The sequence below is a fragment of the Maylandia zebra genome, linkage group LG19 (assembly GCF_041146795.1).
Source record: "Maylandia zebra isolate NMK-2024a linkage group LG19, Mzebra_GT3a, whole genome shotgun sequence".
Classification (NCBI taxonomy): Eukaryota; Metazoa; Chordata; class Actinopteri; order Cichliformes; family Cichlidae; genus Maylandia; species Maylandia zebra.
The window spans coordinates 1,434,032-1,458,858 of NC_135185.1; the positions used below are offsets into that span (position 1 = coordinate 1,434,032).

At 42.3% G+C, this 24,827-nt stretch overlaps 2 protein-coding genes across 3 annotated transcripts; one reads left to right on the forward strand and one right to left on the reverse strand.

Moving 5' to 3' along the window:
- The first annotated feature begins 7,164 nt into the window (after positions 1-7,164).
- jkamp (jnk1/mapk8 associated membrane protein) lies at positions 7,165-16,103 on the forward strand. 2 transcript variants are annotated; one of them, XM_004564161.5, is made up of 7 exons: positions 7,165-7,321; positions 9,490-9,569; positions 10,637-10,791; positions 13,101-13,307; positions 14,193-14,374; positions 14,509-14,585; positions 15,077-16,103. In XM_004564161.5, exons 1-7 carry the CDS (start codon positions 7,318-7,320, stop codon positions 15,293-15,295), a joined length of 924 nt encoding a protein of 307 aa, XP_004564218.1. In that variant the 5' UTR covers positions 7,165-7,317; the 3' UTR covers positions 15,296-16,103. The 2 variants fall into 2 exon arrangements, with proteins under 2 accessions (XP_004564218.1, XP_023008367.1); XM_023152599.2 differs by lacking the exon at positions 9,490-9,569 and having other exon boundaries at positions 7,190-7,321.
- A 1,847-nt stretch (positions 16,104-17,950) lies between these two features.
- Positions 17,951-24,827, reverse strand: fam241a (family with sequence similarity 241 member A). The gene is made up of 2 exons (XM_004564162.5): positions 24,473-24,827; positions 17,951-20,317 (listed from the first exon to the last, which is right to left on the reverse strand). Exons 1-2 carry the CDS (start codon positions 24,620-24,622, stop codon positions 20,027-20,029), a joined length of 441 nt encoding a protein of 146 aa, XP_004564219.1. The 5' UTR covers positions 24,623-24,827; the 3' UTR covers positions 17,951-20,026.

Consider the following 24,827-nt stretch of genomic DNA (forward strand, 5'->3'; position numbering starts at 1 on the left):
GCCCATATCGGCGCATAAGTTAGACATGCACGTGTAAAAGGTTAGATGTTTTTGAAGAATGACACTGTATGTTATCCGCACACTTAGATCATATGAATTTGTGAATGAAAACATAGTAGTGGATTATCCACAGAAAATTAGTAGTGTTTTAAACAGAAGACAGGTTAGAAACATATTATTAACCAGGAATACCAACAATATTAAATCAGAAATAAGGGCTTCAAAACTTAGTTTTACTGGGCTGACCAAGCGAAATACTAGCTAAGTAAGACATTATGTAGCTGTCTGATCTGTTGTACACTGGTATGTATAACTGCACAACAATCAGGGGGAAAACTGTATTTTTGTGACATGCAGCTATAAATAAAGATTAGAAGAGCAAATGTAGGAAGTTTTGTTAACAGTGCTTTTGTGGTCCTGATGATTACTAGCATCTGTTTTCTCTTACAGTTTTAAACAACTGTACTACACTAATCTGACAATATACTATTACAATATTAGTATATATTGATTACACAGTTTCAGAGTAACTGATGACACTTGTCAAATATCATCAACCACGCCTCACGTCCTGATGCACTTACCTATACCAAGCTTGTACAGGTGTGGGCAGCACTTTCTGTCTTTTCTCTCTTCTAACTCTGTCAGCACAAGAACCACAGGAGGATTCAGGCTGGAAATTGCACTGAGACAGCACCCTGAAACTCATCTCCCTGAATGCTTCTGCTGCTGCTGCCCATTTCCCTGTTTTTGTTGGTGTTGTTCGCTTTCTTGCGTGTGTGTCATGGCCTTTCTGCTCGCTGGGTGCATGGTCCTTTACACTATATATGAATTAATTCAATTCAAAATTTGGTTTATTTGAATTCATATCAGTTTTGTTTTATTTATATAGTGCCAAATCACAAAAACAATCAGGATTCAACTTTACTGTTATTTCACATGTATAAATACAGGGTAAGAAATACAGTTTGCATCTAAGCAGTAAGTGCAATAGGAGCATATTATATACAGATAAGTTAAGTAGAGACCAAATATACAGATGAACTGCAGACAAATGTACAGATGTAATGTTGTATATGTATATACAGATGATCTCTATAGCATACAGATGTTCTATATTGCTGTTCAGAGCTCTACAGCAGTGGAAGCACAGAGCTCTGACAGACTATAATAGTGAACAGTGTGAGCACTATAACAGAGACTATGTTATGTCAGTGTCCTAAACTATAGCAGTAACCAATGTGAGCATATGGTGAATGTTGAGAATGAATGACAGTCCTGATCATGGTCACTGGGAGGGATGGGGGGAGGAGGAGTGTAGAAGGGTTAAGTGAGTGTGGATGGAAAGGTTCAGCAGAGTTCAGTACGGTGACAGCTGTGGGGAAGAAGCTGTTCCTAAACCTGCTGGTTTTACTGGTTTCTTATTGGTTTCACTCTAAGCAGCAACATATCAAAGACATTATATTCTGCAAATAAATTGTATGCATGTCAAATGTTTGTGCATGTGCGAGGTATTTCCCATCTTTGTTGTGAACACTCTTGGGGTCGTTAGTCAAAACAAGTAATATATTACACATATTACACAGAAGACTTTTCTTAAAATTACTTGATAAAATAGCTGAAACACACTGTCTCGCAATTACCTACCTCATTTTACCTTTCGTCATTTAAAAATAAAATACAAGTAATATCCATATCTTTTCTTTCTCCGGCACACAAACTGAAATCCACTGATTGTAGCACAAGTGCAAATGAACCAGTCGATCAAGAGGGATCGATATGCATGCAGACTAACAATTCAACTAAAGGTTGAACTACTGGGTACTACTCAAATCCCATTTGTACCTCAAGGCGCTTTATATTGTAAGGTAAAGACCCTACAATAATACAGAGAAAACCTTAACAATCATATGACCACCTATGAGGATGCGTTTTGGAAACAGTGGGAAGAAAAAGCTCCCATTTAACAGGAAGAAACCTCTGGCAGAACCAGGCTCTGGGTGGGGAGGCCATTGCTTCGACTGGTTTGGGGTGTGTGGACAGGACAGTGAAAGAGAGCCAGAGATGAATAAAAACGAATGATCAAATCCAGAGGTGTCATCGGACCTCCCACAGACACGGATGGAGGAGGGGCCAAAGGGCTGGAGTCCAGGTGAGACGGAGGTTGCTTTGGAGATGAGGAACTGGTGTTGGCTCTCTGCGGTGCAGTACCACTTCCTGTTTCGGTTACAACACACAGTGGTGTTTTCATATAGTTTATCTGTGTACTCAATTGAATACAAAACTTAACGTCTTATTTCATAGTCTAATCTTCACTGTATCTTTAGGTATAGGCTAGTCTACAAACAACAAACCCAGTGGAAGAATATAGAGGGGTGGAGAGATGTACAGGAAACCAGTGCTTACTCACCAGTTTCAGATCCAGGAAACTCGACCGAGAAGCGGGAGAGGGTGAGGGACTCAACTGAGAGCTACAACACCTGAAGACTTGCTTCAGGGCTGTCCAGAGCCTCCCAGCACCATTGTAGAGGTGTGGGAGGTTACTCTGACCTGCTGTCCTGTTCTATGTAGCTGCGTCATCTTCCCCCACAGGAGCAGCGACATCGTGGGTTCCACCATGTGGATCGAATTTGATGAAACCTCCAATTTATATCATGAATCTAGGATGTATCAGGCCAAGGTGTTGTTGCCGCTGCTGTGCCCTCTGACTCCTTTCTGTTCTCCGCAGCATTCGTAATCTGTTTAGTATGGCTGCTGGCACAAGGGGTAGAGTGGGTCGTTTACCAATCAGAAAGTTGGTGGTTCACTTTGAGATTACCAGTTTCTCTCTATATCTTGGGTGCAAATCTCGTATCAGAAAAGTCATTCTGCTCTACTTGATGCATGCTCAATCATCCATGTAAGCAAATCCCCGAAAGTTGATTGTGTTCATCTGTTCAAAACGCTACGTCCAGATGAACAGAATCAACTTTTGGGGATTCTGCTCTACTCTTACTGCAATTGTCAGATCAGTGACACATGTCCCCACAACACTAGCCTTTCTTACACAGCTAATTTTTCTACACGTGCTTCAGTGCTAAAGAAACTTTGGTTCTGTTGATGACATTTCATCTGTCACTTTCCTGAATACTGTCCAGCACTGAATTAGCTTTTACTTCAGACTCAAATATGTACAAAAGAGCAATAATAAGTGAAGCTTAACTAAGTGAGAGTAATACTGTATGCCAGTTGCATACACTGCAGTAATGTGTGCATCCATCAACCACTTTATTAGGTACACTTACACCGCATTTTGCCTTCAGAGCTGCTGTAGTTTGTCTTTGCAGAATTTCAGCTTGTTGCTGGAATCATTCCTTAGAGATTTTGTTCCATATTAACACAACAGCATCACAGGAGAGGAGAGGACATTGGACCACTGCTACAGCACGATCAGCGGGGCCTATCGTGCGGTGCCCCGCGCTTCACTCGGACTTTCTGACCACGTCATGATCCACCTGATCCCCACGTACAGACAGAGGCTGAAGCTCTCCAAACCTGTCGTGAGGACCAAAAAACTGTGGAGCAACGAGGCTGTGGAGGAGCTTCGCACGTGTTTGGAGACCACAGACTGGGACACAATGAAGGCTGCTTCTAACAGCTTGGACGAGTTTACGGACACTGTCACCTCCTATATCCACTTCTGTGAGGACAGCATTGTGCCATCACGCACCAGGGTGAGTTATAACAATGACAAACCCTGGTTTACTCCTAAACTCAAAAAGCTGTGGCTGGAAAAGAGAAAGGCGTTCAGAAGCGGAGACAGGGACTGCTACAGAGAGGCCAAGTACAGGTTCACTAAAGAAGTGGACGTTGCTAAACATCAGCACTCTGAGAAGATGCAGCAGCAGATCTCAGAGAATGACTCGGCCTCTGTGTGGAAAGGTTTTAGGAATATTACAAACTACAAGCCTAAAACCCCCCACTCCACTGATGACTTGCTCTTAGCCAACACCCTCAACGACTTCTACTGCCGTTTTGACGAGCCATCAGGCAGCCTTCACACCTCCAACGGCCCCAACAATAGAGACACTTTGGACACTCATTCCCCCACCTCTCCCCCCTCCATAGAGCCATCACCACCTTCAAACACTTCACCTACAACACCCCCCTCCTCACCCCACACAAAAGAGGATTTCACACCACCTCCTCCCACCACAACTCTTCATATTCATGAAGCAGATGTGAGGAAGCAGTTTAGGAGTCTGAATGCTCGGAAAGCTCCCGGCCCAGACGGTGTGTCTCCTGCCACCCTCAGACACTGTGCAAACGAGCTGGCCCCAGTGTTTTCTGGCATTTTCAACTCCTCACTGCAGGCATGTCATGTGCCTGCCTGCTTCAAGTCCTCTACCATAATCCCTGTCCCCAAGAAACCTAGGAGCACTGGACTAAATGACTACAGACCCGTGGCTCTGACATCTGTGGTCATGAAGTCTTTTGAGCGCCTGGTTCTCTCCTATCTCAGGACCCTCACGGCCCCCCTCCTGGACCCCCTGCAGTTTGCATATAGAGCCAACAGGTCTGTAGACGACGCCATCAACATGGCCCTACACTTCATCCTGCAGCATCTGGACTCCCCAGGAACCTACGCCAGGATCCTGTTTGTGGACTTCAGCTCTGCCTTCAACACCATCCTTCCAGACCATCTCCAAGGCAAGCTTTCCCAGATGAATGTGCCCCCCACTCTCTGCCCCCCTCTCACGGACAATAACCATATCCAACTTCTTAATAGCAATGAACTGGTCTGCATTGGTGCATCATATCTTTATTCTCTTCCCCCTCCTGCCCCCCCCCCCTTTCTTAAATAGATAACTATCATATCTGATATCATATCTCACAGTACAATAATATTGAATGGGTTGCATTGTTGTATTTTGTCATGTTTCTCAGGTCTTTGTCTGAATTTCTACGAACATTATTGCTAAGGATTGTCTTATTGCATTGGAGTCACACTGGGTTAAATATGTACACTTGGGTTTTAGGGGGTATTTATTATTTTCTTCTTTTTTTGGGGTTGTATGGAAGCCCCAGACGCAATTTCATTGTTCTTGACAATGACAATAAATAAATAAATACTAAATACTAAATACTGATCCCACCTGCCGGTGGATCACTGACTTCCTGACGGACAGGAAGCAGCATGTGAGGCTGGGAAAGAATGTCTCGGACTCCCGGACCATCAGCACCGGCTCCCCTGAGGGCTGTGTTCTTTCTCCTCTGCTCTTCTCCCTGTACACCAACTGCTGCACCTCCACCCACCAGTCTGTCAAGCTAATCAAGTTTGCAGATGACACCACCGTTATTGGACTCATCTCTGACGGGGACGAGTCTGCCTACAGGAGGGAGGTTGAACGTCTGGTGTCTTGGTGCAGCCACAACAACCTGGTGCTGAATGCCCAGAAGACAGTGGAGATTATTGTGGACTTCAGGAAGCACACAGCCCCACTCCCCCCCATCATCCTGACTGACACCCCCATCACCTCTGTGGACTCATTCCGCTTCCTGGGTACCACCATCACCCAGGACCTGAAGTGGGAGCCCACCATCACCTCCGTCATCAAGAAAGCCCAGCAGAGGATGTACTTCCTGAGGCAGCTGAAGAAATTCAACCTGCCAACACGGACGATGATGCAGTTCTACACTGCAATCATCGAGTCCATCCTCACCTCCTCCATCACCGTGTGGTACGCTGGAGCCACTATCAGGGACAAACAGAGACTGCAGCGTGTTGTGCGCTCTGCTGAGAAGGTGATTGGCTGCAGACTCCCATCTCTGCAGGACCTGTACACCTCCAGGACATTGCGGCGTGCAGCCCGGATCTCAGCTGACCCTTCTCACCCTGGACACAGTCTGTTTGACCTGCTCCCCTCAGGCAGGAGGCTCCGGTCCATTCGCACCAGAACCTCTCGCCATAAGAACAGTTTCTTCCCCTCTGCTGTTGGACACATGAACAATAACCGTATGACTGTTCCCGCCACTAACACATGACCCTACGCTGTCACTGCATCATTCTATGTTTGGCACTGATCACCACCTGCACTCATGTATATATCATGTATATATCTATCTACGTAGTACTTTTAATTCTTATTCTCATTCTTATTTTCATGTCTATTTAAGCGTAATTTATGACAGTATGTTTGCACTGAAGCACCGCAGCAATTTCCTAATGTTGTAAACCTGCTCAACATTTGGCAATAAAACCCTTTCTGATTCTGATTCACTGTTTGTCAGATTTGTTGTCTGCTCATCCCAATGGTGCTCTACTGGACTGTGGAGGTCACTGGAGTACAGCATCTTTTCTTGTTCAGTTTCAGTGAGTCATTGTGAACTGTAGCCTCAGTTTTCTGGACCTGGCTAAAGGAGTGACACCTCTTGTGGTCTTCTGCTGTTGTAGCCCATGTGTTGTGCGTTTATAGATGTTCTTCTCTCTTTTGTAACTAGTGGTTGATTGAGTTAGTGTTGCCTTCCTGTCAGCCTCTGACCTCGGACATCAACAAGGTATTTTCACTCAGAGAACTGCCAGTCTCTGCATCTCTCTTTTTTAAGCCAGTGTCTGTAAACCCTAAAGATGGTTGTGTGGGAAAATTCTGGTAGATTACAGTTTTTCTCAATCACTATGGCACAGTTCTCACAGAAAAGTGATGCTTATCACTGTAATGAATGTCCTCAAAACAGTTATGCCTTTTTTCACAACACAAACTGACCTGTGCAAAAGACCCCATTTACTTTGACAATGTGTTACTGGCGTTGCTCCCTCATACATAGATTGAAGTCATTTGATAGTAAAAACGAATTAAATGATTGACAGTATTCAGGAACGCAAGAGATCTAAAATTCTGACTGACAAAAGTACAAACTGTTTTGATGAGTTATGAGATCCAAGTGATAAGTGCATAAACGCAGTAACAAATATATTTAGTAATGAAGTCAGTTAGCTTAGCTTATGAGACATCTGCTTATATCTTACTGAATTAACCATGGCAATTAATATTGAGGCTCCTCCACCTGCTCCACTTAAAAAATAAGAAACAGAAAAAGCACAGATGTTTTTGAGTATCCCGGTGCAGCTCAGAAGGTGACAATAACACAAATGTCACAAAACCCCACAGATGTCAAGAAGGAGTGAAAAGCGACAGACGGCAGAGGGCAGCACTACGCGGAGACCAGTCGGCTAAACAAGAGAAGTGTTCTGGTCCACTTCCGGTTACAGCAGTCCCAAACAAACACGATTAAGCTGTGGTTTTAAAAGGCAGATTTACAAGTCATATCGTTCTCAAAATGGGTAAGTTGAGGTCGCCTTTTACCCTCACATGATACCTAAGGTGTTGAGAGACTTTGCGGCGTTTCTCATAATATGTATTTTTATAAAATGTGGAAGTTAGCCTTAGCTGTGAGCTTGGAAGTTTAGCTAACAACCGCCCGGCCTTCGAAGCTTATCTAAGTGACAGAAATATTGCATGCCGGTTACATACACTGCAGTAGCGTGTGTACAGTTTTCCTAAGAACTGGAGTGGATATGTGTTAATCTCAAGCTCACGCAACGTGTACGTGTGAGTGGGGGGTCTTGTTGTTGTGTCCCGTCTCTGCTGCTGTGTTGCATGGGAGGCTTAACTCAGAAATAAGACGCGCAGTTATCCCACTGAAACCGAGAGGAGAGAGATGCCTGACAGTAATGTCTGTGTTTATAATTACATTCATTTTGACAACCTCTCCAACACCACTGGCTGGAGAGCGCATCCGTTGTGTTTTATAGTAGACAATCAGTCATTAAGCTCTATACACGCTTTCTATGTACAAGTTTGAACCAAAGATTTTAGAGTCATCACTCCAATAGACATGTCGCTCCTTGTTTTTAAAGTTCAGTTCTTGTGTAATTTGGTCTACCTTTTCTTCCTGTTTCCTTTCCTTAAACATTGCTTCATGACAGCAAACCCTCTGCTGTGACCATTTCTGATCCGGCTTCAGCAAACGAGAGAGGGATCGATTGAAGGGTCAGATGCTCTCTCAGGTTCTGCGTCCTGCAGAATTTTTTTTCCATTTCTTAAGAAAAAGACTTTGTTTGTAGGCCTGCTATTTTTTTAACCCTCTACTCTTTACCCCTCAGCTGTAAAAAGCTGACGGGGTATCTTTATCCCCCTGCTGGGCCAGGGTCGACACCCAAGTTTGCGGATGTGATAACTGAAGAAATGTTCAAATTCATACCATAGGTCTAACATTGAAAATCTCACATGAGTTGAAATCTTAGTGATCTCAAGGTCAGATGTCAAACTTTATTAAAAAATCTTGTGAGTATGATAACTCAAGAAAGACGGCATCTTGGATTTTTGAAATTGATACCACAGGTGCATCTGCTCAGTAGATGATCCGAGATGTCGCTGAGGATGGAGCCTCAGCGCTTTGTGTTCTCATGCTTTGCATGTTCCTGTGTTTTTTGTTCCGTCTTTTGCTGTTATCCTCCCATCATTTTACCAGAGAGGAACTCTTAAACGGTCCTCTCTACGTATATTTTCCCTGGTTTTCATCGACGCAGACAACCTAACCATGATTCTGATTGGAGGTGCAGTGGTGCTCTGTGGGATTTACCTTTGACTTTGGAGTGGGCTGTATGATGACCTGAAGTCACATACACACAACACAGTAAGAACCACTTAGATCTGAACCTGCTCAAGACTGTGGAGATGACAGTGGACCTTTAGAGACCCCCCCTCTACTCTCGCCATCTTCAACAGTACTGTGCACCCACTGTGGATTGCCTTAGATTCCTAGGATCCATCTTTTCATGGGAAGTACAATATTCTTCACATACACTGTGTCTGGAAGAAGGCCCAACAGGTTGAACTTCCTGCGGCAACTCAGGAAGTTCGACCTGTCACAGGAGCTGCCCGTCATCTTCTGCACTGCCATCATCATCCAGTCTGTCACCCAGGACCAACAATCTTACTCAATCTTTTGTTTTTGAGATATAATCATTATTCTTTCAAAAATCATAACAAAATATTTTCAATAACACAAGAATTACAAAATAAAACTACTTTTCATTTGCATATGGAGAGTAAATGAACACAAAGATCAGGCTGTGTGGGATAAAGCTGCTGAATCTCAGGTTAATTTTTAAAGAGACTTACCATTGTGTGTATTGTGTTGGTGTATACACTCACTGGTTACATCTCATGTTGCTGACAACATGAGGAACAGAGAAATTACACTTTATTAATCCTGTTTGTGGCGGTGGGCCACAAATTATACATTTTAAGGTAGGCAGAAAGGGCCATGATTGGTCCCCGGGCCAGACTTTTTGGACATGCCTGTTTTAAATGAACTTTATACCACCACCAAGCTAAAAGAAAGTTTACAGCTCAATTTTTAAGTTTCAAGCATCCTGATTGTTTGAAAATACTGTACTATAGTATTGATGCTTGCACACTTCACAATGGTTTTGTATGCTTGCAGCTGTGGCCGTGAGTTCAACATGTCCAGGGCTGTACTGTGGCAGGATGATGGTCAACGGCTCAGTGGAGGGAGAATGTGGTGTGAGTACTAAACATTAGTTGTTGCTGATGTGCTGTTGGATAGACAGTACGTGGATGTATGTCTAACTTTGCGCCTTGCATCATAAAAGAGAGCGCGGCTCATAATAATTCAGGTTTCCATATTGAGATCCAGTCATTGTGGTGTAGCAGACTGTTCTGAGGAAATTCGAAAGTGCTCGTCCTGCTTGTTCGAGTTGTGAGCCAGTAGAGCCTATCACAGCCTGGACTATCACTAATTGTAGGAACAGTGCAGAGACATGAATGGACATGTGGCAGGAAGCTGGAGAAGCCAAACTCTCACAGGCACAGAGAGAACATGCCGTCTCCACTTAGAAAGGTCATAACTAGCCAGCACTTAAGAAATGCTCATTACTCTACCAGTGTTCTTATTTTCAGTTACAATAACCGTGTGTAAAATAGATAATGAATCATTTTTTCCTCCCACACGCTGCAAATGCATCATTAATCCCCCCTCCCAACTGGAAAATTTTCCACCTGGCGCACTGTGCTGAGCATGCGTCTTTATATTCTACCAGTTAGGGAAAAATATGGTGACAGACGAGCGAGTGAACGAGACTCGCTGTTGACTCGTTTTCACAAGGATGATGCAGAACGAAATGCAGAAATTTGCAAAACATGCTGTAAAACTATTGCAGCAAAAGGCAGCAGTACCACGAAATTATTCCACCAGCTGAAAGTCATCCGCTGCAAAATGAAGAGTGCATGTCAACGTCTCCCCACACACCAAAGAAAGCGTTAAATAAACCAGCTGTGACACCTGCGACTGTTCCTGGTCAGTCGTTTTTATAGTCACTGTCTGGACTTTTGTTCCTGTAATCTGAGGTCATCACGTTTTTAATTTTACTACGTTTATATGTTGTAAGCACAAAGCAGTAACTGTAATTGTTAAGTTGTAACGTTCAGTTGTTGTGTTCTGTATTCAAAGTATTAAAAAAGCATTGAATGGTGGATTTGAATGAATGTAGCAGCGCAATTAAATGAAAGACAGCTTTAAGAGTGGATTTGGATGAGATTCAGATTGTACTCACAATAATGTGTTTTGGCAGGTTTGTCCTCGAGGAGAGCGGGCCAACATGCAGAAAGTGTGTGAGCGCTGCATCGAGTCTCCTGAGATCTACGACTGGCTCTATCTGGGGTTTATGGCCATGTTGCCTCTTGTGTTGCACTGGTTCTTTATTGAATGGTACTCTGGAAAGAAGAGGTGAGACTGAGTTCCAAAGCTGCTGCTGTACAGAGGAAGTTACTTCTGTGTGAAGTGACCAAAGTGATCATGTCCATAAGTCATATTGCATAACTTCAAACTTAATGAAGAGTTTATATAATGAGCACTCAGTGGCACTTCTGGTCTAATGTGTAATTAATATTGTAAACACATCTCTAAAGGCCAAACATAAAATATTACTATATAAAATAGCAAATGTAAAGAATATGTAAACTGTAGCAGTAATGTACTTTTTCTATTAAGTGAAATAAAATAGTCCCAAATTTGAATTATAACATTCAGACTTCTGCTGTTCTAACCTTTGCTTCTATGAAAACATGTAACTGAAAAAAGGCAAATAAGCAGTTTAAGCCTGCACACAGGCCTAACATTAGATTATGTTTAATACCAGACGCACCTGAAAGGTTAATCTGTGGCAGCAGTACGGCTTATGACAAAAACACTCCGTCTTATAACTGTAGCATTATAAGAAAGTCATAATGAAACAATAAATAGAAAACACTTCAAATAAAAATGAACACGGGGCTGACGTGACCCCGCCCCCGCCCGGTCAGCATTTACTCAGCTTTAATATCGCTCTGGCTAGCTTAGCGTTGTCTGTGATGTTCTGTTAGCAGTGCAATGCAGTTGTTTCTGTTCTGGATGCAGTTTGAACTTTACTAACATGCTGTCGTCCTTTTGTGCAATAACAACAAAAATAACGTCCACATCTACGCTGCAGACTGTTCCACTATTTCCCTCCTCCAGCTGACTGTAGTGTAAGTGGAAACGACAAGCAGAATCCACAGACGAGCAGACTGATAATTACAAGGTTCTTGATTGCCATCCCTTAAATTTCAGCCCCCTATCTTTCTACAAGCCTTCAGTAGTGGAGACCTTACTATTATGTTTTCAAACAAATTCAAGTTCTCAGGATTTCATGTTGAACTACACTTTTTTTCTATTCCTGTCACAGTATAATGTTGAATGGTATAGCTTGGCTATATGTAGGGAACTACGACTAACTTTAATATTAGACAAAGATAAATCAAGTAAATATAAAATGCATTTTTCAGGGTACTATGTAGGAAAAGTAATTGCCCCCTGCACCAGAGACTTTGGACAAAGCAAAAGCATGCTGTGCACTGACAAGAAGAGATCTGAAGTCACATTACATCTGTTGTAAAACTAACATAGCATTTCATAAAAACAACACATGGCAGCAGTAAAACATGGTGGTGTCAGTTTGTTCTGGGGCTGTTTGCTGCTTCAGGACCTGGTTGACTTCCTGTAACTGATGGAGTCAATTCTGCGCTCTACCAGAAAATCATGGAGGAGAAGCTCAAACACACTTGAACAATGATCAGTAACAAACCCCCACGTCCACCTGTTAATGGCTTAAAAATAAAAAAATGAAGGTTTTGGACTGGTGTAGTCAGTGTCAGGGCTTAAAATAAACAGCTTTGACCTTAAACAGGTCATTCACGCTGAAAAACCCTGCAGTGTAGCTGAATTAAAACAGTTTTGTAAAGAAAAATGAGCTTCTAGTTACGTGACAGACTCATTGCCAGTTATTGTAAATGCTTGATTGCAGTTCTTGCTTCTAAGGGTCTAGTTAGTAGGTTTAGGAGGCAATTACTCTTAAATAAGACCATATACAGTAGGTTTGGAGAAGGTTTTGCCCTCAGCACATTTTGTACTTACTTGGGTTGTTTTTGTCTAATATTACTATTTGTTTTGTTCTTCAACACGTGTGCAACCCCCCCCGTTTCAGTCACTGTGGCATTTTGAGTCTAATTAGTGTTTGATAGCTGAATAATAAGGAATTCAAATTGTGCTGCTGTTAAGTTGCGGTATGAACTAATTTTTCAGCATCACTCATAAATGTCTAATTTTGAAGGTCTTGTTCAGAACATTGATTTGTCTGAATTTGGAAGTAGAAAATAACTAGTTACCCAGGGCTTTATGTCTTTAAGGTTTTCCTGTAGTGTGACAATTTTTGGCTTCATTTCAGTGCCTCAAGGCACTTTATCTTGTAAGGTCGACCCTACAATAATACATACAGAGAAAACCCAACAATCATATGACCCCTTATGAGCAAGTCGTTTGGCGACAGTGGGAAGGAAAAACTCCAGCAGAACCAGGCTCAGGGAGGGGCGGGGCCATCTGCTGTGATTGGTTGGGGTGCTATATGAAACATGTCTAACTTAGGGAGTATTTGTTCCAAGCACAGAATCCCTTTAGTGCTCTTGTCTGTGAGGACAGTGTGTTTTCTTTCTGTCATTTGATCTCATGCTCTTCCTTTGTAGTTCCAGTGCTTTACTCCAACATGTGACCGCCATGTTGGAGTGCAGTATGTCAGCTGTGGTCACTCTGCTGGTCACAGAGCCTGTGGGAATGCTCACTATCCGTTCTTGTCGAGTGCAAATGCTTTCAGACTGGTACACGATGCTGTACAACCCAAGTCCAGACTATGTCAACACATTACACTGCACTCAGGAAGCTGTGTACCCACTGTGAGTATTACCAGTAATCATTTTGCCAAATTCTACAATTAACCATAAAACAATAATTCCCAGCACTCCACAGAAGAGGACAAAGGTGTGTTTGCAGCAGGGCATCAAGGCCATACTGTGGGACACTGAGCTCTGTGTCTTAGGGCAAAATGTAAAAAAAGAAAATACAATTATACGTTAAATAAGAAAAAGCTTAGTTATGGACAGCAGAACACGGTTCAGGTCAAGCAGGTGGTTCCTCCCAGTCAGTGCCTTCAGCCTCACTGTTGATGCCTACATGAGTGACAGCAGAGACATGGAGCGCTCTCAAACACCAGCAACTTTAAGAAGGCTGGGTACTCTGAACTGTCGCTCGTCAGGAACTGTTCCCTGACCCTGAGGCACAGGGAACAAACCCTGTTATCAACTGGGGAAAAAACCTCAACGTACAGGCAGCAAGCTGAGGAGAGACCAGCATACCCAGTCTTTATTCAAAAGATTGAGGTTACTTATTGGATCTTAGTGTTTCAGTCAGATGAGTTCTTAGATGACTTTTCCTCCTGTTACACTGCAGATCATGACAGGTGGACACATTGATGCTGGGTGGTGGAGGCTGGCAGCAGCGTGCTGACAGGAGAAACACTGGGAGGTTCATTCGATATGAAGCAGCAGGAGAGTAGCCTCACACTGATCGAGGCTACTTTGTTTATTAGACAAGCTGAACAGACACCTGCTGAATGAGTAAACCGATCAACATGCTTCTGATTCTTTATTCTCTTTTTTAACTCTTGTGCAGTTTCCTTCTGAACTGGTGCATAGGCTGGTGGGAGGTCACCTCAGGCTTGTCATTCATTCTGTATCTGTTGCATCAGCGTAACACGAACTCCTCAATGTCCTTTTTCTCAGCTACACGATCGTGCTGATCTACTATGCATTTTGCTTGATACTAATGATGATGCTGCGTCCTCTGTTGGTGAAGAAGATGGCGTGTGGTTTGGGCAAATCCGACCGTTTTAAGAGCATCTATGCTGCTCTGTACTTCTTCCCGATCCTCACTGTGCTGCAGGCTATAGGAGGAGGACTGCTCTGTGAGTACCTGTGGGACTCTGCTTCTTAGTTCACACTGTGGTATCATTTTTGTTTTACAGCTTTCATAAGACTATGACTAATGCCCTTTTTGTTTAAATAAGTCTGAGTAAAGACGACTGTGTTATTGTTTCAGACTATGCATTCCCCTACATCATCCTGGTCCTGTCTCTTGTCACGTTGGCTGTTTACATGTCTGCCTCTGAGATACAGGTAACTACAGTCACTGCGGTGTGGGCATTTCTTATTTCCCAGTTTAACTTTACAATTGTGATCAAGAAGTTCTTCGATTTGATATGAGGTTGGATACTAATTATACTTCTTTACAGTGTTTATTCATCGACTTGTATAAAGTTACAACAGCAAAATGACTCCTCCAAACTAATTGTGTGGGCACTAACCATTTAGGAATTAGGAACTACTCTAGACTGTAGATGGTTGTTGTTGTTGTGTTTTTTTTAAACCCCTTACCTGTAAAAGGCTGATGGGGTATTGTTGCCCCCTCAGCGGGCAGGCAGTGTAGACAGACCCCACACGAACATGATAACTTGTGAACACACACACACGTATGCATGTATGTTCAGGACTCTGTCTGGTTTGCTGTCATTACTGCACATGTTTGTTTGCGTTTGGAAGCTGACATATGTGTATGGGTTATTTCTCTTCTCTGTCCACTTACCATAACCCATCTCCTTTGAACACAGTCTTTTAAGAATCTGGTTGCCAAGAAGAAGCGTCTCATCGTCCTGTTCAGCCACTGGCTGCTGCATGCTTACGGCATCATCTCGATCTCCCGACTGGACAAGCTGGAACAGGACCTGCCGCTGTTGGCCCTCGTGCCAGGACCCGCTCTGTTTTACATCGTCACAGCCAAATTCACTGAGCCCAGCCGCATCCTCTTGGAGGCTGGCAATGGACACTGAGCTGGATTTATCAGGAGTTCAATAAATAACTCTTGAAAAAAAGTCACAGCAGCTTGCCCCTGTCCAGTGTGATGTCTTGAAATTGTCTGTTTATTTTTAGTTCAAAATCTCAGTCAGTGAGGAGTCGGACTCAAAATGCCAAACGTAGTTTGTTAATTTCTTTAACTCATGAAATATAAGCTCAGTAATTCATTCACGCTCAGCTTCAGTTCTCATGTGAAGTGTCTACAGGTCTGACATGACAATGATGTGGTCCCAGAAGTCTGGCATGTACAGTAAAGTGTATGCACTACTGCTTTGTCAAGTGTGGTAGAAGATGTGATCGTTCCACTGGAGCTGAGCAGCTGTTTCTAAAGCGTTAACAGGTCGCTGCTTTTAATGTTTATTTTAAATTTTGATTGGTGGTGAATTTCTCCAGAGGAAAATCGCTCCGACAGATATACTTGAAAAGGTTTGTATGTTGACTCCTGTTGAATATTTCAGCCTTCACAGGTTTGTGGAGGTGAAAGTGCACTGTATATACTGTACATTGCTTGTAAATGTTAGTGTATTCAGTATGTTTATCTGCATATACATAATTTAACACTAAAACTTTGAATGTTATCTTTGTGCTCTGACTATTGATCTTTGTTACCATGAGATTCAACTTTTATTGGTCTCAAACATTTACCTGATATCAAAGTGTACATCTGTGTTACTGCAGGTCGATCTGTGTGACGATGCACTTTCATTTTGCTCACAGTCATCTGTCTACGCTGCAACATATGTTGCTGTTTCTTTGTAAATGAATAAAGGTGTCAGAAAATGATTTTGGTATCATTTTGACTGACACGTCCTGTAACCCGGCAGTGCAGGTGGGAAGCTTGTTCTTCTCTCAGGTTGTCAGATGACAAACAGGAAGGTTGCTGCATCTGGAAAAGTGGAAAAATCCTCAAAAAGACTGTTTCCTGTTGTGATTCTTCATTTGTATACTGAGCTTTTGCACATACCCACACCAACTGTTTAGAAGAATGCAGCTACAGCAGACCTGAGTGCGTTTATGTTTTCTCATCCTACAGTTAATGCAAGTAAGGATTCATCCACAGTAACCACATTTTGGATGGTAGGTAAATACGCTAACAGATCTGACTAATACGTGAAGATTTTACGCTCCTGTAAATCGTATCACATCAACCATAACTTTGTGGGCATGTGTGTGAAGAGAAACTACAGCAAAGCAACAAAAGCTGAGACAAAAAGAACATTTCGTATCATCAAAAAGGCAAAACTGGTATTGGAAATGAAATGCACACAAATTTGGGAATATTACACTCAAATCACTGACACACATACCCACACAGCAAAGTCAAAAAGGTACAAGGGCTACGTCCCCCGAGGACGTGAAAGCCGGTGTTGTGCCAAAAGGAATCTGTGCTGCTTCTGTGTTTATATCTATTGTCTTTACTTATCTTCAGAATACCACGGGGTGACTCCTCTGATGTGATGGGATAAGATAAACCTTTATTAGTCCCACACCTGGGAAATTTGTTTGGTCATGGCAGGAAGTGGACAGTTAAAGTTAAAAGCAGCAACAATTAAGAAAAGAACAATAGAATAGAAGATAAAGTAGAATAACATACTATACAAAAGAGAATAAAATACTGTGTTGCAACAGAAGAAGTGCACATCAGGGAGACTAGGCGAAGGCTGATCCATGGTGTATTAGATGTTTGACAGCCAAACCAATGACACAGTGTTCCCCCCAAAAAATCTGCGAAACAGCGAGGCCGCGAGAAGTGAACCTAGCGAGGGAACCACTGTATTCAGAGTGTTGCAGTTATGAAAAATAAGCAGTACATTTGACAGAAATACCACCTACATTTACATTTACTTCAATTTGCCATAAGTGTATAAATATTTGAGATTTATATTATAGTTTATTTGTATGTCGCGCTGACAGCTTAGCACGAGCTGATTACCATCCACTGTGAATACATGTAATCTGTAGTTGTGGGCTCACACACAGAAAAGTGAAGAACAACGTTTCACTTGTAGAATGGATCCGACTGTCTACCCTGATGACTAGTACAGACTGTTGCATACAGATTTAAAATATATAAAACATTGCTGTACTAATAATCTGAATGACAGATGCATAGAAATGATCTGTTGGGGCTTATAAGGTAAACGTTTGCAACAACTGCCTGAGCTCAGCTCGTTCAAGCGGCAATGATGTACCGCTTTGGAGGAGAGCAGACGTGAGTATTACAGCCAGTTATTACACAAATGAAAAACAATGTGATAATAAGGTATAAACTGTGCCAGTGCAGAAACACCTACTGTTGCAAAACATGACACTGAAGTTCTGCAAGCACCTGCAAAGACAACATGCGGACGTGACATCCAAACCAGATGCAGCTCGATGCTCAAAGTGTGTGGTCTCACAATGTCCTGGCACTTTGATCTCTTCCTAGTCTTACAGACTTACTGTAAGCTTGTGCTGTTTAATGGCAGACAACTTTCCATATTAAGTTGCCAAGTAACAAAAATATGATGGAACTAATGTAACAAATTACTTTCTACATGGTGTGATTACTTATGTTTTTTTAAGTAAAGAGTAATTTGTTACTTTCTGGGAATAACTTTTTTTTTTTTAAACACAGTACAACCAGAGAATATTTTTAAAAACATTTTATTAATACACTGGAATATCATTAGATGACATGTTTGCCATATGAAAAATACTTTATTTTGATAATAGCTGATTGCAGCATCTTAAAGGAGGGACAAATGTAGCTTGGCCATTGGAAACCAGTAGCTTACCATCTGTGATTATGCATTCCCCATGATTAGAGTGTAGTTAATGTAGACACCTGCACGTCTGAACACAAATATACTTAAATAACCTGAGACAAGAGCAAAGGCGAGTCCAGGGTTTACTCACATCAGCATTTGCTGTTTTAAGCATTCAGCTCTTTGGAAACCCGAGAGGTCACAGATTAGTTTGCACAGCACACATTAAAGTGTGCGATGTTAGGCTTTCAGCTGAACACGCTGTCACACACTTGTGTTTAACAAAATAACAATATCTTCATTATCGCATTTAGTTTAGGAACATACAGCATCCTGGCCTGATGTTCACAGCCACTCTACCACACTAGCAAACACAAAGTGGAAGACTGCGGTGAAATACTCGACTGCCCACAGAGACCATGCAGTGGCTCTGATCAGCTGCATGGGGCAGGAATTAGTCCTCAAAGTTCACCAGTGTATCATTCTAGCTTAATTTTTCCACTTTCAAGTCAAAGAAAAAAACTCCAGAACCACTAAATCATTACGTGCTCAGATAACCTCGCTCTTAAGTAAACTGGTTACATTGTGGTGAACTGTGTGTTCTCTTCTGGTCATCCTGGAGGCGGAAATAAACTTTTCAGTCTCTTCTTTTCTCTCCTTTTCCCAGCAGCATGCATGTCATACTATGTGGGTGTGGGTGCGACAACACTCCATTAATGATATTCACTTTAAATCTATTCAAATAATTTTAACCATCTAATAAAATCCTGCAGAATCATTGCAAAGGAGACTAAAGGTGTTTCTGGCAATGACACGATATTAAGAGATTACGGACTGTGTTCACTATTAGCATGACCGATAAAGTCTTCAGATGAGCTGATGGGAGTTCAAAGTTCGATGGCAATTTAGATAATTTGATATCAAGGCAAATTCTGTTAGAACGGACAATGCACTGTGTGGTCATGCAGGCTGACAGCGATTCTCTGCATAAATCTGACAGGCCAGGTGTAGTGCAGGACTCAACCAGAGGAGGGCGCTGTTATTACAATTCCACCATATAAACCTGAAATCTGAGCGTAACCGCTAAGTTGTTCATGTTACCGTTACTCTTAAACATGCACAACACGGTTTGTTTTCAGCAGGCTGTGTGAGGGTGCAGGTATGCGTCAAAGTCAAAATTCCACATCGTCACATCGTGCAGCTCCGAGTCTCATTATTGTCACATTGGAAATTACATTTCAATTTGCTTCGTAACAACTGTAAAATCAGAAAGAAAGAAAACAGTCGCCATATTTGTGCAGGCTGAGAAAACACACAACAGATTGTGTCGTTGTGGAATGATCTTTGACACACTGGAAGCCCATCAGGTCACTGTAACTTCCATGCATCGGGATTCTCCTCCTCTGTCCTGATGCAGAAACATGTGGATGCAGAATGAGGACTGAGTGAAGCACGATGAGCCAGAGCTCAGCTACTGTGCTCACAGCATGAAGGCCTCTACATCACTCATGCACTCGATAAATCAGCCCTTCTCTGTCCAAATAAAGACACACAATCACAACCACATCCGGCCCAAAATGAGACACTGTTAGCATTACACTCAACACAGTTCACAGTGAACTGTGCACTGCAAACATTAGTGAATCATCTTTGTGGGATTCATTTAATATTTCTCCCAAAAATGTACATGAACATAAACGTGCATGCAATCAAACCAGCCACAAAAATACCCCAAACTGACGCCGCGTCCTCTGTGGTAAATACTGCAAGATGATCAAATCTATTAATCTGGCTCTGTGCTGGTTTTTCTTTAATCAGTCTCCATTGTTTGCATCAACTGTGGAAAGCAAGTGAAGGCTCCAGATGGACAATCACAATTATAAAGCATCGTAAATCACCAAGAGTGTATAAGTACAGGCCTCTCCAGAGTTTCACCAAGCACCACTCAAATCATCAACATTATTTCTGGATGTAGATGATGATAATACACAGAGTTCCCACCAGTCCTAAGGCCTGGATGCCCAGGAACCAGAGCAGCAGCCAGAAGAAGACGATCACGACCGGCTCCACTATTTTGTCCCCAAAGTACATCTGGCTGAAGCCCATTCCCCGCAGACACTTGTTGAGCGAACCAAACAGAGTCCCCATTCGCTCACAGTCGTCCAACAGAGGCTCTCTGGTACTGGGATCATTCGTGCGGGACCAGGTTGCACTGGGATCAGTTCGAGGGCGGTTCTGGCTGACATCAGTCTGTGGAGGCAAAGATATATTTACGAATTCCTAAATTCAGATGGCAGGTAAATTAATGCAACACTTGTATAAAATGTAAGACAGCTTATAGTGCATCCTGTAATATATTGGGCAAGAAAATGTCTGATTGTGAAGATTTTTGTCAACCACTTACTCGACTAAGTGAAAAAAATGAAAAGAAACATTGTGAGAAACGAGTATGCGCACGCTTGACCTCAGAGGTTACTTTTACTCAGAATAATTCAACTTGTGAACAGATGAATAGCAAACGTAAATAAAAATGTTAAACTATACATAGACAGTATGTAGAGAAACTGACAGCCACAATGTGTTTGCACTGTGGAGATCTGCAGAGAGCTACAGTCAGTGACAGCGGAAGCTTTGAGAAGCACATAATTATAACGCTCAGTTACTTCTTTGTATCTGTAATGATGTGCTGTTGTTTTAGCTTAGCCAGAGAAGTGAGCTGACCGGTGTAAAGAGCAGTGTGGCTATCACACTGGATGTGCATCTACTAATGAACTGCTCTTATTCAGCAGTGTGCTCCAACAGTTTCTGCTGCAGCGTAAAAAAAAGACGCTCTGTTATGATTTAAAGAAAGTCAGGCAACTTAGTAGAGCTCCCATTTTTGTGGTCTAAAGTTGTGTCCTACAAAAGCCTCATCTAGTGATGCCAATGACTAGGCAATCAGTGACATGCAGTCCTCTGATGTCACATTTTTGGATCGTCTCAGACTGCTTGCAACCCCAGCTGAGTAGGTACTTAAAATACAAAGTACCTGGTACTAGCACCTAATGGAACATGCTACAAGCTGAGTCTAAAAGCCTATCTACGCAGAAGTTAACTGTGTAGTAGTTCAGTCTCTCTCCACAGCCTCCATTTGTGCTGCACAGGTAGAGCAGGGCGATATGGCCAAAAATATTTATCACGATATATATTTGAAAATTTGCGATAACGATATAACCGACGATATAATTGATGCGAGACAAAATACAACTCCACAACATTACTAGCGCAAAAAGACAACCTTCCATTTATTTTCACTTAAACAAGAAGCTGGTTTTTATGTACATTAAAGCTTTATAAAAATGTAACAGTGCAAATGCAAATTCCTTGCTGAAAGTTTAACCAAAAGGCATTTCCAGTAGAAATGGGCTGACATATCCTGAGCATAACCATGTATAATATCCACTGAAGTTAAAAAGAGGTGCTTTGCAACATTAAACTGCAGTGTGCAGTACGTATTTTTCGGACCATAAGGTGCACGGGATTATAAGGCACATTAAGCGAAACAAAGCAGTCAGATAAATCAAACTTTATTAAACTCATTCTTCTTGCTTCCTCCACTTCTGTACCATTGATTCATTAATGTTGAATTCTCTGGCAGCTGCTCTATTCCCATGTTGTTGCAGTATATTAATGACTAACCTCGCATTGTGGATGGATTATCTCAGTTGTTCTCCTGACTGAAGTTTGGTCCGTTTACAGCATCCTGCCATGCGATTGCATTTGTCTCTAACCATGAAGAACCTTCACGTTAACTTTTATAAGTGGAAAAGTGTTAGTGTTCGTCCTCCAGCTTCACTGTTTATGTTATGCTAACATAGCTGTGTCGCTAGCGATCACGTAGCACATCATTATATACCAGCTAGCCCAACTTCAGTAACCCTACAAACGTCACTGCTGTTTAGTTTCCCGTCTTCATTTATGTTGGAAGTGATAGCAGAGCTGTACATTTGATTTTTTTCAGAAATCTCTCAGTCAGAACATGCTATATCATGCTTAGGTAACTAGCGAAACTAGCGAGCTAGCTTCCTGCTAACTTCTAACTCCGTTAAATGTAATAACTTTAGTTTTCATGGATGCCTGGAAGTTAAACTTCATAGTTACACCTGGTAAAGCAGCAATGCTGATCGTTTTATTAAAGATGAAAGAATTTAGACAGTTTTTAACTCTCAGTGATGCTGCAGTGTTCGTTTGACCTGAAGCATACGGAGTTTAGGACCCAGATTACTCCCAGATTTAAGAGCATCTTAGTCCGACAAATACGACAATAACAACGGCCGCTTGCATGTTCTGCAAAAAAATGTGCTTTGTTGTGTATCTGATGGACAAACACCAAACCAGTTCCACATCACGGAAGTTGCACCATTTTTACAAACCAATTCTGGTTCATCTGTTTCACTCAACAATCGGCCATGTGCGTATGAAAACAAAGGCACTGCGCATGCGCGTTTTACTCCCATTCTATCGCGATATTTCATTTTCCTATCGTTGCCTAACATTATACCGGTATTACCGTGAACGGTATAATATGGCCCAGCCCTACTGCACAGTTCTCATACTGTCCGCTTTTGTAACAGTTCAGATTCCATAAAGGCAGCATCTCACCCAAGATAGCAAACCAACCAGTAGGACTAGTAAGACTCGACAAGATTGGACAAGTCAAGCTAAAACTTCATTCCAGCGTGGCATTTCTAAAGACAAACCAACACGCTGATCAAACACGATTATGTGTGTTCGTGTTTGTTTGGTTGAGGATAAAGTAAGTGTCCCTTTAGATACAGTTCAAAGCTTAATGCTGAATCCATTCAGCTAGGAAGATACAAATTACTATGACGATTAATGTGGTAGTATTTATAATGAATTAAAAAGTGTCTGTGGGTGGCCCCGGCCTTTGGTACTGCTCCAAATGCTACATAATTCTGTGGGAAACACTGCATTACAGATGTAACCAGTGGTGACGAGATGTGAAAGAATACAGCAAGGCCCGGGTTTAGTCCCTGCCAAACACACTCACATCTACTGAGGCCAAGACTGCGCTCAAAAAGTAAGATCATTTAATGGACCTTTGTCAAGCAAATCAAAGCTTTGCTGGCACGTATCACGTCTACATACGAGCTTACATTTCCACGTCGGCACTTGTGTGAAAAAGCATCACATTTATAGTTCATATAGAAGAAAACTCAACTCAAGCATAACGTAGGGCTGATTCATCGAGTACTTGGAATAACTCGATTATAAAAATTCATTGTTTCACTGCATCACTCTATAGCGCCAACCATAGCAGACCTGCAATAATGAAAGTATGGATAAAGAGCCCACCAGTTTCCCAACAGGAAGACAGAAAAATCAACAGCAGCAGTGATGATGAGAGTTTAATGTGGAACCGGGTCCTCCTACACTCCGGAGAGCAAATGCTTTAGAAAAATATAAGAATAAAGGCTTTTTTTTTCTTTCTACAGGCCAATAAAATGTACATGGGCTCTGAGCCACTGACCTGGGGCTGTTAGGTTGGACACTGGATTATTATTAACATCTACAGCATTACAACATCCGTTTTCAGCAGCACAGGCTTCAGAGTGCTGATAACTCTCTCATTAAACATGCAGACACGCTGCTGTCAGGGCTGTTTGCCTCCGATTATTGGAGATCATCTATTTACTTTTGCATTTGGAAAGTGGATGCTGTAAAATATTAAATGTTTCTTTGACAGATGTTGGATGCAGTGAAATTTTAAAACACTGACATTTCCAAAAACACAAAACAATGAGCAGATCAGTTTTGAAATGCCTGTTTTTCCACTTTGGAACATTTACCGTTGCTCATTAATAAGGCAGCAGTCGATTAAAAACTCGCTTGCTTAACTAATAACACCACAATAGATGCAGTTTTCTTTATTAAATGAAATAATAAAGAAAACAATTAGAAATAACAGAGGATTTGTGATATTTAAAGTAGGGCCCACTGCCACTGGTGTACTTTGACCGATCAAGTTTACTGTGGGTTCAATGATCAATCGCGTGTTCTGACACAAAGCAATGCGTCTTACAAGAAGACGGGATCGTTAACTTCATATTGTATGATGTTACATGGCTTCTATAATATCCCGACTTAAGTTATATCCTGTCCTGTCCGCGGATCCTTTGCTTAATTCTTCGAATAAAATAACATCTGAATGGAATCTGACTCAAGTGTTTACGTTAGGACAACAGATAAAGCTCAAAAACAAAGTTAGACCTGACGGCAGGCTAAGCCGACACGGTGAAACCGCTCCCAGATCTTGACAACTCGGCCCTGTTTGCCACAATGTTAGCATGAAATCTGAAAAAGGCGGCTACGGCTAGCTCAACAAACGCCGCTCGGCCGCTTTACCCGGTGCCGCTGGCTGTGCAGTGGTGCCTGCCTTCCACCCTGGACAGGCGGAGGAATATGCTGTCTTCTCCGGTTTTCCGTTGGTAGCTCTTCTAACTCACGTCGATGAGAAACATGCCGGCCATGAACAGGAGGCGTCACAGCAGACATAGTCCTGCTAGTACAGTGACAGGAACTTTTAGGAGTAAACACATGCTGGGGAAGCGACTCAGAGCGCGTTCTCGATCTCGGGAGCCAGCAGATTTTTTTAAGCGTCTAAACTTCATCGACCCTGTGACAAGGCGCCACCTACAGGGCAGGAAAGTAATGACAGCGTTGTTATCTCCCTTCACTTATGTGGAACACTGAGCCAGAC